This window comes from Scomber japonicus, chromosome 13 (assembly GCF_027409825.1).
Source record: "Scomber japonicus isolate fScoJap1 chromosome 13, fScoJap1.pri, whole genome shotgun sequence".
NCBI lineage: Eukaryota > Metazoa > Chordata > Actinopteri > Scombriformes > Scombridae > Scomber > Scomber japonicus.
This window is the reverse complement of record NC_070590.1, coordinates 25,893,598-25,907,268: the sequence shown is the minus strand read 5'-3', so window position 1 is coordinate 25,907,268 and position 13,671 is coordinate 25,893,598. Positions and strand designations below refer to the sequence as shown.

Genomic DNA, 13,671 nt, shown 5'->3' with positions numbered 1-13,671 from the left:
TTTAATATCATGTTTTTAAATGTAAAATCTTCATCTGGAAAGTTGTCAGTAACTCCAGCTGTCAAATAAATGGAGTCAAATAAAAAGTATAATATTCTACTTTAGAGCACAATCTCAGTACAAGTAACTCAAAACTGCACTCAAGTACAGTATTTGAGAAAATATACTTGGTTACTTTTCACCAATGGGTATCTCATCGTCAAGTCTAAGGTCTAAATGTACCATATCATATCAAGTCAAGATTAAATCTACAGAAACAGACACAAAAATATGTCCAGTATGAATATTTAATCTTAAATAAAACCTGAACCCTGGAAGTCTGACACCACATACTAGCATAGCAACAGCAACAGCATATTTACAAAAAAGTGCAAACGAACCAATAAATGGACAGTCCCAGTCTGTGTCCTTGAGACCTATGATTTCAGCAAATTAAATATTATACCTCGTCTAGTGTAAAAAAAATCTTGTGCACTTTGTATCTTATGCAGTTCATTCTAAAAAGTTGAACTGATAGCACATATCTGGTGGGTCAAGGGCCAGGAATCAAAACTGCTTTTGGATAAAAATCAATCATACAGTCCTTGGCATGAACCCACTGTTGAGAAATGTCTCAATCTAACAGTTTGGGACATCAGATGATAAAAGACGTTCACTGATATAACCTTTCGATTTTACATAAGTCTTGGCTGTTAATATAATTTGTTCTTTTATTCTGTTTTATTCACATGTTTTGTTGTTCCATCTTATATAATCCATGCTGTGTGTCTGTAAAGCAGATACCCAGTCACTGACCAATATAAAGTTGTTATCAGGCATGCTTCCTTTCCATAGATACTCATTAAGCATCTATATCTGTAGTCATATTACAGCTTCTCTATGTTAAAAGTGTGTGATTAATAATAAAAGCCACTGTTGTTATATTTGTAGGCTATATATATATTTCTAATGGCTCAGGGAACCGGAAGTCTTTGTTTTGTTCTTTTAAGAAGAAAACAAAGATAAGATATGAGCTGAAGGATCCAGTAAACACAGAGCATGGATTCTTCTGTACTTTAACCCCTTTCTTCAAAAATAAGTCAATAAGGTTGTTTCCCTGACTCTCTCACAACCACCTAATGACAAATTTGCGACCAAACAATTAGCAAATATATGCAGCTTTACCGTATGTGCAGACCCAGATTTGACACGTTACAGTCCCCATTGTAATGATAATCAAATGAAACACAGCAAATGATTTCTCATGTTATAATTACAGGGCATGATATGGGACTTAAAGATTGTCAGGACTGCTCTGATTATGCCTAAAGACTCTACTCATTTTTCTATACTGACAAAATGTTATTTTTCAAATATATGAATACAATTAACTGCATGAAAGTCTTTTTGGTTGTTTTGTCCCATGTTGCAGACTAGCTTTTATATCATTTTATTCTATCATTATTTTAGCTGGTTTAAAATGCTTTCACATCATCAGGTTAAGGTCACTTTCATTCTCTATCCCAATCTCTGTCTTTCACCTTCATACGTGCTCAATTTTTATTCTCAAATGTGGCATTCACCCAATTATTTGTCTCTTTTGCATCACAGTACTGCTGTACGTACTTTCTGTTAGTCAGCATTTTTATCAGCCCAACACACACACATACACACACACTTAGACACACACGCGCACATACACCACAAATCGTGCCCAGACTGTGTTGAAAGGATGAGAGCATTGTCCACTCAGCCACCCATTTCATTTGGAAATATCAGAACCCTGCCACCTCATAAAAAAGTGTCTGCCAAAGTTCATAGACAGTCTTATCATTTGGGAACATGATCAAAAAATCAATCTCTCGACTTTGTGCGGTACTTAGATCTAATAAAACAATAAATGTGACACGTATGAAATGTAATTAACATGTTTGATCTACATTAATTGTCATAAAGTCTCCTATATATTAGACAATTAATGTCTAAGGGCCACTGATCAGATTGCACATCTTAGTCAGTAATTATGATAAAGATAAATAATAAAGGATCTAAGTGTGTGTCCTCATTTTGTTTTACAGCTTTACATTACTGTCTCAGGCAGTCGTAATAACTTACAAAGCAAGGTCAATATTAAGGGAATAGTTCAACACATATTAACGCTTATTCTCATTCTTGCCAAAAGTGAGATGAGAAAATCAATACCATACTGGGAATTTGAGCTAAATTCTAACATTCTTACAATGGCAATGCTGACATAGTGATGTAAAGCAGGTGCAATGTTGATCATGTTCATTGATGTTAGCATGTTTGCAGGTACTTGGGCTAATGGGACAATCTAAAATTTTGACATGATGACGATGATGATGGTGTAAGATGAAAAGATGACACATCACCAAACCAATTACGCTTTATCCTAAAGGGGATATGAATATCTGCACCAAATTTTATGATAATCTGCCTAATAATAGTTGCATTGTTGGTGTCATCAGAGGAAAAGTTATCACTAAATTAATTTGGATATATTGTCCAGAAGTGTGTCGTAATGTCTCCACAAAACTTTGCACCAGTAAATGTTGAGATATATCACAGGTTGAGAATGAAAAGTCAGAGTCAGTCGTATATACAATATTTTTATTTTCCATGTTGGTAGCAATTGGTACGTGACATGTTTTTTTTTTTTTTGTTTTTTTACAGTGTCTCCATATGGTGATGCAACCAAATTCAACCCATGACTCTGTTTTGAAAGTGTCAGGTCTTGCACAACATCCAAAACCCCAGACAGATGCCTAAACTGGGAGACGAAGTGATGAAAACTTGACTGTAGTAATTAGTGCCAAAAGTCATTAGTGTTTCAATTTCCCACAGTCATGAAATTTGCCAGACAGTCTAACTGACCACACCTTTATACGAAGATGTGCTTTCCTCTAATAGTTGAATCCCACCTTTAATAAACAGGTATAGCATTCAGTCTTATTGAATAACCAATAGCAGCTTGTTTTTCATTAACATGCCAGAGCAAAGTTGGGTTTAAGGAGCCAATCAAAGCTGTATTTATCTGAACCTGCAGCATCTAAGTTTTAGAAATAAATAGCCATTCAAATCCATTCCATTCTCTGTCAGTCTGGTTTAGACAAAGTTCAGATGTGTGTCCTCGTCCACTCCGTAGTTGCCCTTGTGCTCCTCAAACAGATTGCTCAGTTCGTCCATGTACAGCTGGTGGAGGGCATCAAGGTCCTCGGTCGTTGGTTTCTCGTTCTTCTCCACCTTAATTGGCCTTCCGACTGCACAGAGACAAGAAAACAAGAAGTCTGAGTCAGTGGACTTAATGATTTGCAATATCTTCTACAGTATTTGATGTCATTAGAGGTCTGTTTATTAGGTTGGTACACAGCCATAATAGATGTTAGGCCACATCTCTACCTTCTTCTGCTGGCTAAATCCAGCACTTTATCTGACTCATACTCACGTTCACTGAAACTCGCTTTGCCAATTGACATGAGAGGCCAAAATCAACAGCTGGTTGTGAAATACATAAGCAGGGGCGCAGTTCTAATGTACCTTGAGTTTCTGCCAGACAGACAAACTCTCAAGCAAGGTATCCACTGTTTTATTTACTGTAGGGTGTGTTAACTGTAATTGACACGATTGCACATAATCCTTAGATTAAAGCAATCAGTGCTGAAGCAATCGAACTGCAGATTGCAACCTGTCACATGAGCAGAGGTATACTCACCGATTGTACTGATGGGTTTTCTGTAGGGCATGAGACCAAAGGAGTACTGAAAAATTCCACGAGCATGGAAGAGAGGTAGAGAGATACCCATGATGCTTTGCAGTCGTTCCTGTGTCCATCGAAGCCAGGTCCCTCTTTGATTGCCTACTTGATCGAACACTTCGTTCTCACCAAAGGAGAAGACTGGCACCAGGTGAGCACTGCAAAAGTTTCATGAAGGGAAAGGTTTTTTGTTTAATTCGTTAACTAATATTGCCCAGTATTTGAAATGTTTTATATCTGTGTCTCATTCTCGATAGATCTCATAACAGACTATGTGCTTTCCCAGGAAATTCCACGTGAGGGACTTGAATAAGCCTCTGTTTCAAGAGGCCATACTCAAGCCGCAAGAAACCTTAAATGAATGGATGGACACAATCCTTTCGATAAGCCACAAGACCTCTGAGAAAAAGCTGTATTGAACAGAAAATGTTCCTCTATCCTCAGGGCTCTCTGCTCTTACCCGTGCTCCATGGCCATTTTGATGAAACCTTTCTTCTCAGCCAAGAGAACATTGTAGGTTCCAGGGTGGGCATCAAGAGCCTCTGGGGCCCCACCGACTGCTATCACGACAGCGTTACCGCCACCCTTCTTGCGGAGCGGGTAACTGGCGCTCACTTTGTCAGAAGGAATCAGACCTGCAGTGTTGCAAAAGAAAAGAAATAATGATACACAACAATCAATGTAAGTCAAATAGTACTTTAGATCATTGTGAGATGTGATTGATGTAAAATCGAGCATGTATTTACTGCAAGGACTAAATCTTTATTCTGTCTACTCATTTGGATGGGAGAGATATTGGGGAATCTAACTGACAGGTCCTTGGCCCCAACCTGCAAGCATGACGTAGTCTCTGAAGAATGGGGCTCTGAACCAAAGGGGCAACATGAGTAGGTAGCTTCTAAGTCCAGGATACAGCTGTCTGAAGCCTGTGGCGTAGGTGCAGAAGTTGGTAAAGGCTCCTGCCACCAGCACGCCATGCGGATGGAAGCCAAATACATAGTTTTGTTTTGGGTCCAGGTCAGCTGTCTTCACCAACTGTAAAAAGTAAAAAAAAAATGCCATTCAGTTTCTGGATTTGAATATAGATCCATAGGTGCAAACATACATTGGATTTGAAATGTAGGCACCACCACAGGTTCAATCGTGTAGAACATTTTACTGCAAATCATATAGACCTTGCTAAAAGAGCTGGCAGTGTTCACCTGGCTGCAACCCAAACATGTGCTGTAATAGCCCAGTTTCAACACAGTCTTTGACCCTTCACTCATCCCTCCTGTCCCTCCTCACTGACCTTTGCAAACTGTCCGAAAACATGTGGAACTGCCTAATGTGTGCCCCTAGAATCCCCTTTTACTGTCCAACCATCCAACTGCTACTGCCCCTGCCCATTTTTCTGATGTCAGATTTTTTAAATGATACATCTGAGGCACCATAATATGGGTCAACATACAGTATACTGTATTTCACATGTCCATATGGTATATTTGAATTCTCAGTAGCATAACTTCCTGGTCAAACAATGGATCAAGGCTGTATTAGTCTAATGCAAAAACACACACAGCTATAGAAGCCAGTGTATACAGAGTGATATGCACATGGTGCCTTTGGCTTGTCTGTGAGGATGTTGTTCCTATACTGTACCATCTTTGTATGTACAGTAAAATTCAAACAGTAACAGTATTGATTAGAGAGTCATTTGTTTACTTATAGTAGTGATAAACTCTAAAAAATGAACTATGACAGGTAATGTGATTGTGATCTTAAAGAAGTCATAGGGCGAGTCATAAATCCTTGACCATTGAGTAATATTTCTCCGTATTGTCGGAAATAATGATTCTTTATCATCAACTGTAAACGATAAGCTCACCTATGGATTGTTGTTTACGTGCTCCCACAGGCCCAGAGTGGGTGGGGAGCAGATACTGGGAGGCACTAAAGGTTGGTGTCAAGAGTCATGTTCTATGATTTGTTTTGCAGCGTAGGCCGAGCATTGTGCCCTCGTGTAAAAAGCAAAACAAATGTGCTTCCCTCAGCGTGTGTATCTATGTGTGAGATTAGTATTTCAAGGCCACAGTGCTTTTAGGGTCACATTTAAAACCTTTATCTGGAGACTATGCTGCCTTCTCAGAGATAAATATGCTGTGTCATAAGACAGGATTTCACACATTTTCTTATATTTTTAAGTTCATTTCTCTTGTTATTTTCTTTATTTTTAACTTGTATTACTTTTCTCACTTTTAAACAGGAGTTACTGTATTTACTGTACTGTACTGAGTTACTGTACTTTCTTATTAAACACGAGTGATCAAATGTACCCAGTGTTGATACAGTGCTGTTTTCTTGTAGCTGGTCACATGTGGGATGTGATTTGTAAAAGCAAGTCATGACATTGGACATTCCCAAAGCTGGTACATTCTTTTGTGTGTTTGTGGATAGTGGCCCCTCACGAAGTTAATCATTGGCTCTAGTTCCACTAATAAGCCCCAAACCTGTTTATAAACAAAATAACAGTCTGTCATTGACCAATCACAAAGCTCTCCTGCGTCCTTGTCACCATAGCATGATCCAAATTCCTATTGCCCCTGCAGAGACTTCATGTTTTTAATCAGCAAACATTCGGCGGATCGAAGACCCCAATACAGAGTTTCACTTGACTTTTTAGCGAGGACACACCAAACACACTTCTACATTGAAGGGAATGGGAACCAGCGGTATCTATCTTCTTCATCTAAATCTAAGCAAGGGAGCAAATAAGTGCATTTCCTAATGCTATGAATGAACCTGTGTAATTTTGTGCTATTTCAACTCCAGCAATGTGAGACATTTAGTATTCATAAGCCTGATTCACTTAAAACAGACACATTCAAATAGTGTGAGTGTGTTTTTTCCAAAACAACTGAGCGAATGACGTCAGCTGCTGAGTCTGTTGTCTGATCTGATGATGCTGTAATTAGAAATGGTGGTGAAGGACACACCAATGAAACTAATTAGGCTTTCTAAAACACACTGCTTCTCTTCAGCCGTACATTGAATCTTTGTTTCAGGCTTAACATGGCATACAGTCAGATGATATTGGACATGATTCACTCTGTACTGGATACGTGAGATTGGTGTTTGGAATTTTTAAAGGTTTTTATACTTAGAAACGACTTAACTTGTATTTATCTTATCTTTTCAGAGTGAAGAGAGAACAAATTATAGTCTGTCTGGTATACATTCATGTGAGATATGATTACACTCCTGGTCCCTCCAGAGCAGAAACTCCACTAACTTGCTACTTAGTTTAAAAGAAGATGAACCCTAATTGATGCTGATTATCTGCAGCTTTGTATACTAATTAAAGTGTTACATCGCTGCAATTCCAGCAAGGTAATTGCCCCTCCTTATTTGTACGTTAACCCCCTTAATTTCCTCCTATACTGTTGTTATTCATGTTTAATTGTCTTGAATCGGGTCATTACAGGGATGCAGAGGAGGGTCCAATATCAACACCCTTCTAATTATAGCTGAGGCATGTGTCAGGTCTGTTATTGTATATGTTACTTCATGTATTATGACTGTTATTAGTACTTCTGTACCAGTCTTCCCCTGGCTTTTATTATTATATGGTTCTGCTTTTATGGTCCTCACTGCTGTAACTGCCTTATCATCACTCATCTTGGCTTTTATTATTAGACATTTTTAAGTTTTATAGCTCATGTATTTTCCCCTTTGTGTTATTTTCCCCTGCAGTTGTTCTAGTCAGCTGTAAAGCAGATTTTTAAAAGTATACAAATGAAGAATGATGATTAGGATATCCTTTTTTCTGTATATAAAATGAACATTCTGACGGGGTGATTGGGGTCTTTAATTAGTTCAGCTCAACTACAGTCATTTATAGATGTAAAGTTCATATAAAAATGACCCACTTAATGACTTACACTAATGAGTCTAAATATCTGAGGGAAACATTGCTTTTAAGATTCTGACCTAATGGGCTTTTTAAAAGTATTTGATAAACTCAATGTAAAATCTTATGTGAAATTAAAGGCATGTCTGTGTATCAATGAACTCAACTCAATCTGTTTCATCTTTAAAACATCATAAAATAGATATGTGATTAATAAACCACATTGTTTGTAGCAGCACTTATACAGGGGTTTGTTTTAAAATGCTGTTGACCTTGTGTTGTTGTTGCACTCTGTCTTATCAGCGCAGTCCAAAGTGTCAGTCTTGCCTCGGGGTAAGATGGGGACCCGTGTAATGTGGTGGATGTTTTTGTCAGCAGGGATGTTGTTCTTTTTCATTTCCTCAGACGAGGTGCTGACCGGCCATTTTTCGAGGTTAAAATTGATCTTATACCCAACATCTAACAGTAAAGAGAATTTCATATAAAATTGATTTTCATGGTAAAATAAAAGTACTAAAATGTATCTTCAGTCATGTATGTGTAGTTATCATGCATGACCACAAGAGGGACACAAGAGCCTATGAGCTGTAAGTAAACTGTACTTCCAAATGATGTGTTGAATTTCAATTCTGAACCTGTAGAGGCAGATTTGTGGAAACCTGCACAGCACTGGGAATGAGTTAGATGTATTGACCCCGGATCAATGAATAAAGTATATTGTGTGTAGTGACCAGCTTCTAGCAGACGTTTCATGGTCACTTGAGTTATGTGATTTTGTTCATAATGTCCAGCTTTCTGTATTTCCCAGCTCAATGCAGCCTAACACTGACTATTTCTGGTTTGGTAGTTTCTGGTGAGCAGCCAGAGTAAATCTCTACTTGTATACTGTGTTTGAGAACGCGACAAAGTTAAACAGTTTTGGAGGGAGATTATACAAGGGTTATGTCATTTTATTGGAATACGACCAGTAAACCAAAATCATTAACTGGATTAAAGGTTGGTCTGCAACTTTACCTCAAGAAAGAAATACTTGTATTATTAAAGGTGAAATTCACTACAAAACAGCTGTTCTCCTTTTATAGTATATATGGAGAATATCAGTATCTATATCCATTAACATTCATGTTCTATTAATTGCATTCAATAAGCTAAACCTCTTCCCCAGAGTTGTCTGTGCTTTCTGGTCTCACAGGTAATCTGGGCCTGTAGACGTCCGGATGACAGATTCCAGTCCCGGACCTTCTAGCTTCATTGTTGATTTTCATTGTGCTTCTCTCCTCTATCCTTCCTTTCTCTCCTCTCCTTCCTCCTCTCTCTCTCTCTCATCTTCTTCTCTCTCTCCTCTATCCTTCCTTTCTCTCCTCTCAACCCCAACCGGTCAAGGCAGATGTTCTCCCACTCTGAGTCTGGTTCTGAGGGTTCTTCCTGTTAAAAGGGAGTTTTTTTTTGGGTCTCTTTAAAGTTAAAATCTGAAGAGCTCGGTTTAGAACCTGCTCTATGTGTAAAGTGCCTTGAGATAACTTTGTTGTGATTTGGCGCTATACAAATAAAGATTGATTGATTGATTGATTGATTGACAATATGGAATAATGTGAGGAATATGATGGACAAGGTATATATGTCAGTGGTCCTCTGCAGTCACCTGAACTCACTCCTGTTAATGCTTGATTGTTCTGCTCTACGTGAACTTTATCTTTTAGATTGAACTACGATGTGCAAATAATGAGAGGGAACACGTCAACAATGATGTATCAATAAGGGAAGCCCCTGTGTAAAAACAGAGAATTTTACTTGTTTTTATATATATTTTAATTTCACTAATATTTACTGATTATATATGGTTTTCAATGTATTGTTGTTCTTTGTTCTTTCTTTCTAATATGACATGTTATAGAAGGCCTCTTTTCAATGATGATAATCTATTGGCATTTTGATATTTCACTTGCTGGATGATAATTGTTTCTTTGCTGTTGGAAGAAGTTAAAAAATATATATTAGTAAAGATATTGCTGGAATAAAGAAGGGAACTGTGCTGCTGTTAGATTAAAGGAGTAGTTTGGCATTTTGGGGAAAAAAGCTTATTCATTGTCTTGCCAATAGTTAAGAAAGAGTCAAGTCAATGTTTATTTGTAAAGCCCAATATCATAAATCACACATTTGCCTCAGGGGGATTTACAATCTGTGCAGTGACACAATGTCCTCTATGCTTAGACACTCAATGTGGATAGAGGAATGAATAGAATTGATGAAGATTGATATCACTCTGCATCTAGGGGGACCAGTTAGGGGTCTGTCCAAAGGTAAACATGATTAAGAGTCTATAGCCCTGCTGTGATGCTGTCTGCACAATGGAGCTCTGAGCTGAATGCTGATGTCGCTATATATACCACCAAGCTCACCATGACAGTGCTAAGGTGCTGATGTTAAGCAGGTATAATATGTACCATGTTTCCCATGTTCACCATATGTTTAGCATATTGCCTTGCTAATGTTGCTAAAATCCAAAGTGCAGCTGGTACTGATAGATTGGCAAGTATTTGGTAAAAAAAACTGAAATATTGAGAACATTAAAAATCTGATTGTGGCACTAGATTAAAAAGCAGGGGGTCACTAAAATCATAAGGATTCATCTTCTGGGCACTATGGATATTAGTGTACAATTTCATGTCAATGACTAGAAGACTCTGTTAATAATAGTCTGGCACATAACCTTCTATAAAACCATAAGAACTGCAACAAAGCCAGGCTAGCTATTTCCTCTTGCTCCTTTGATAGCAAAAATGCCAGACTTTTCCTTTAATACAACAACAAATGGACCATTAAAGTATAATTTATTTGTATGAAAATCACTCTCAAGTGTACTGACATCATTATAAAAACAGAATATTTTCTAAATGTCTATTTACAGTTCACATAGTTGGCACTGCGTCTTATATACACTCTAATCCTGGTTGTCATATTATCTTAGAGTCCATTTGTATTGGCAGTGAAAATTAAATAAAATTAAATCGCAGCAGATAAATATAGACACAGCCTGCAGTATCATGTTCAATCAGACATGTCAAATGTTTTTGGGAAGATATGTGCACATATGACACATGACTATATGGGAACTGAGGGGTGTCATCCATGAGTGGTCCATTGGCTGCCAAGGACAGAGATAAGGCCACTGCTTGTATGTAGCTGGAGATTAAAGATTAGATAAAATGAACTAGCAGAGAGACCCACAGAGTTAAATTCCATCCCATCAGGAGGTGTTGTGCATATACAGTATACATGTGGGCCTTACATATCAAACGTTTTACAACTGTTTACATCTCACCTTGACAGGAAAATAATCCCGCATGTAATCCCATAGTTTGAGGCCACACACGAAAGGTATCCTGCGGCCCCCCCGTGCAGGAGTGTCATAGTCAAAGTACCACCAGACGCTGTACAGCACGCTGATCAACCAGTACCGTGTGAACAGCAGGTAAAAGAACAGGATGATGCATGTTGGTGCTGAGGGGAGAAAGACAAGCAGTGGAATTTATGTGGTGAGCAGCAGCTTTTGCAGGAAACATGAGACTGAGCAGTAAGCACACTGTAAATAAATGCATTACACAACCTCTAACCACCCGTTCAGTTTCTGTCTGCCATAAAAAATGCATCAGACACTTCATGAATGGTTACTACAGGATCATGTATGCAAGGTTTTATACATTTTATGAATGGTAGTGGGAGTTTGCTCGGCTGCTTACTGATACAGCAGACATGCTGTGGATGAATAGAGTCAAGTCTGCATGTTAAAGCATATGAATTGTTCTATTTGAATGCAATAAAGTGAGCCTGAGTTGACAGACTCAGATGATTGCATCACCATTAGAGATTTTACTGCTGCCCAGTATAATGTGTTTCCTATTAGATCATCAGCTCTGATTATCTGATAGGCTTTGGATTATTTAAAGTAAACAGTATAGTAGTATCTGTGGGAATTATATACAGCACCTGACTTTCAGAGCTAAATCATTACAATAGGTGGACTTAGATTCAGATGCATTTGACATAATTTTTTACTTACTGACCAGATCAGCTGAGAGGGCAAATGTGGTGAGCAAGTTGTTGCTCTGGTCATGTCCTGCATGGCTCCCTCTCCTGGCCATACAGTGGTCACTAATTAGCTTTCTCTCATATTTACTCACTTAAACCAATATCAGCTGATGTTTGAACATCTACTGTGAAGAAATGAGGAACTAACTGCAGCAGATTTGTAGGTCTCGGATCAGTACCATCCTTATTTCCTGATATGTCCAGTGCACTCACACACACACACACACACACACACACATAAACATACACACTCACCCAATCCAAGGAAGGAGAAGACCCACTGCACCACCGCAGCCGTCTGCAGTCTCCTTTGGATGGGCACGTCGGCGGGAGCGAAATCAATCTTCATGTTTTCCGCGAGCAGAGAGAGAGAGACAAACCGAGGTGCTGCAGCCACTGGCAAAGAAGACAAGCTTGTGGAGTGGGTCCAAAGTCTGCCCTTTCACCTTTCCACCATTACCTCCTATTGACAGTCTTATCTCAGAAACTCAATATAAGGTTTGATTTGTCAATCCATATCTACCTCATCAGACTTTTGACCCTGTGAGTAAGGAGCTGCTGAAACTCAGAGCACACCATTCAAACATTCAAGTCATACAAAAAGGGGAAGTGGAGAATGTCAAAGGCCTTTTTATGTTGACTTTGCTTCTTTTTTTTTTTTTAAACGTCATTCACCACATGGAAGGCAGGCACTGTAAGGCATGACTGTGTGATGTGTTGGTCTATAAAGTTGTAAAGTAGGCCGAAGCTGCTTGTGCAATCATAAAACTGCTCCAGGGTGATGAGTGATAAAGGCCATATGTAGAGGATTGACACATTCCTTAAAACACATTATCAGCCTGGAATGAAAAACTTTTAAATTGTAGGTAACTTTTAAATGAAGGTAACTCTCACTTAAAGTTTAGTATAGCTTTGTATCTCAGTCCATAATGAAGGTGTGGTGAGTATAGGTGAGTAGGACACAGTAAAGGGTTAACTGAGGTGTTTATGAAGGAAGAAAACAGATAGCAGGAGATAGTGAAGGAGCCATCCATCACTAATCGATTCAATGTAAAAACACCTCTCAGTCTTTTTGTCTTCTTTATCTTTTCATCCATTTTCCTCATCAGCTTCTGTTAGATTGACATTTACCAGAGCCACTGTGTTTGATTGTCATGCTGCTTTGCTCTTCCTTTGATTACATCTTCATAAATTATTAATTTATTCAAGGATTATCTACTTTAATTATCTCACTAAGAATTTGAATTTGAAATCTTCACTCAGTCAGTCAGTTATTATAGCCTTCACCCACTTCACAAGGGAATGCAGCTATAAAAAAGGAGGGGGTGAGCATGTCTTAATGTTGAAAAGTGATTGTTGCTTCTGAACATACGCTGCCAGACATCTTTATAGAAGAAAAACTCTATTTAAATAACGTGCTTGTCTTTCAGATGTCTTAGAAATTGTAGTCCAGTATGAAACAGGCCCTCAGGGTGTGTAATGAGTTGGCATTATTCATGTGCTCTACTATTTGCTGGCGCAGTCTAATGCATAGTCTATGTCTCAAAGACAAGACCATGCTATAGCTTTGATGTGAGTATTCAAATAAGAAAACCATATTTCATACCTTTATTCCATATTAAAAAGTAGTTTAACACACGCCTAGGCTATGTGTTAATCTAGTGAAGGCCTGATATTTCTTCTGTGATATTTTGTTATCTGTCCTTCTACCGTTTTACATATCAGAGAAGAACGTTTGTCATTTTCACTACTCATTTTTCTCATTTTGTTTTGATTAAATATTAACGAATAGAAAGAGCGCATCTCTTGAACGTCCCTCCTCCTGTACCACTACGCAGAGTGCGTGAAAACACCGCGTTCAGGTCAAGCTTACCGTGTTTATCAGCCTCATATCGGAAATGATCGTTTTCCCATTTTCAAAATTGAAGCAGCAGGCTTC

At 38.3% G+C, this 13,671-nt stretch overlaps 1 protein-coding gene across 1 annotated transcript; it reads right to left on the bottom strand.

Moving 5' to 3' along the window:
• Positions 1–2,631: 2,631 nt before the first annotated feature.
• On the bottom strand, positions 2,632–13,623 carry mogat2 (monoacylglycerol O-acyltransferase 2). The gene is made up of 7 exons (XM_053331134.1): positions 13,606–13,623; positions 11,988–12,171; positions 10,966–11,144; positions 4,585–4,789; positions 4,215–4,389; positions 3,713–3,912; positions 2,632–3,260 (listed from the first exon to the last, which is right to left on the bottom strand). Exons 1-7 carry the CDS (start codon positions 13,621–13,623, stop codon positions 3,106–3,108), a joined length of 1,116 nt encoding a protein of 371 aa, XP_053187109.1. The 3' UTR covers positions 2,632–3,105.
• Positions 13,624–13,671: the final 48 nt, after the last annotated feature.

Excerpts from the sequence above, each read along its gene's own strand:
- mogat2 (XM_053331134.1), bottom strand. Across the intron at positions 11,145-11,987 it reads CTTCTCCTTCCTTGGATTGG|CACCAACATGCATCATCCTG; the intron begins GTGAGTGTGTAT and ends TTCTCCCCTCAG. Across the intron at positions 4,390-4,584 it reads AGACTACGTCATGCTTGCAG|GTCTGATTCCTTCTGACAAA; the intron begins GTTGGGGCCAAG and ends GCAACACTGCAG.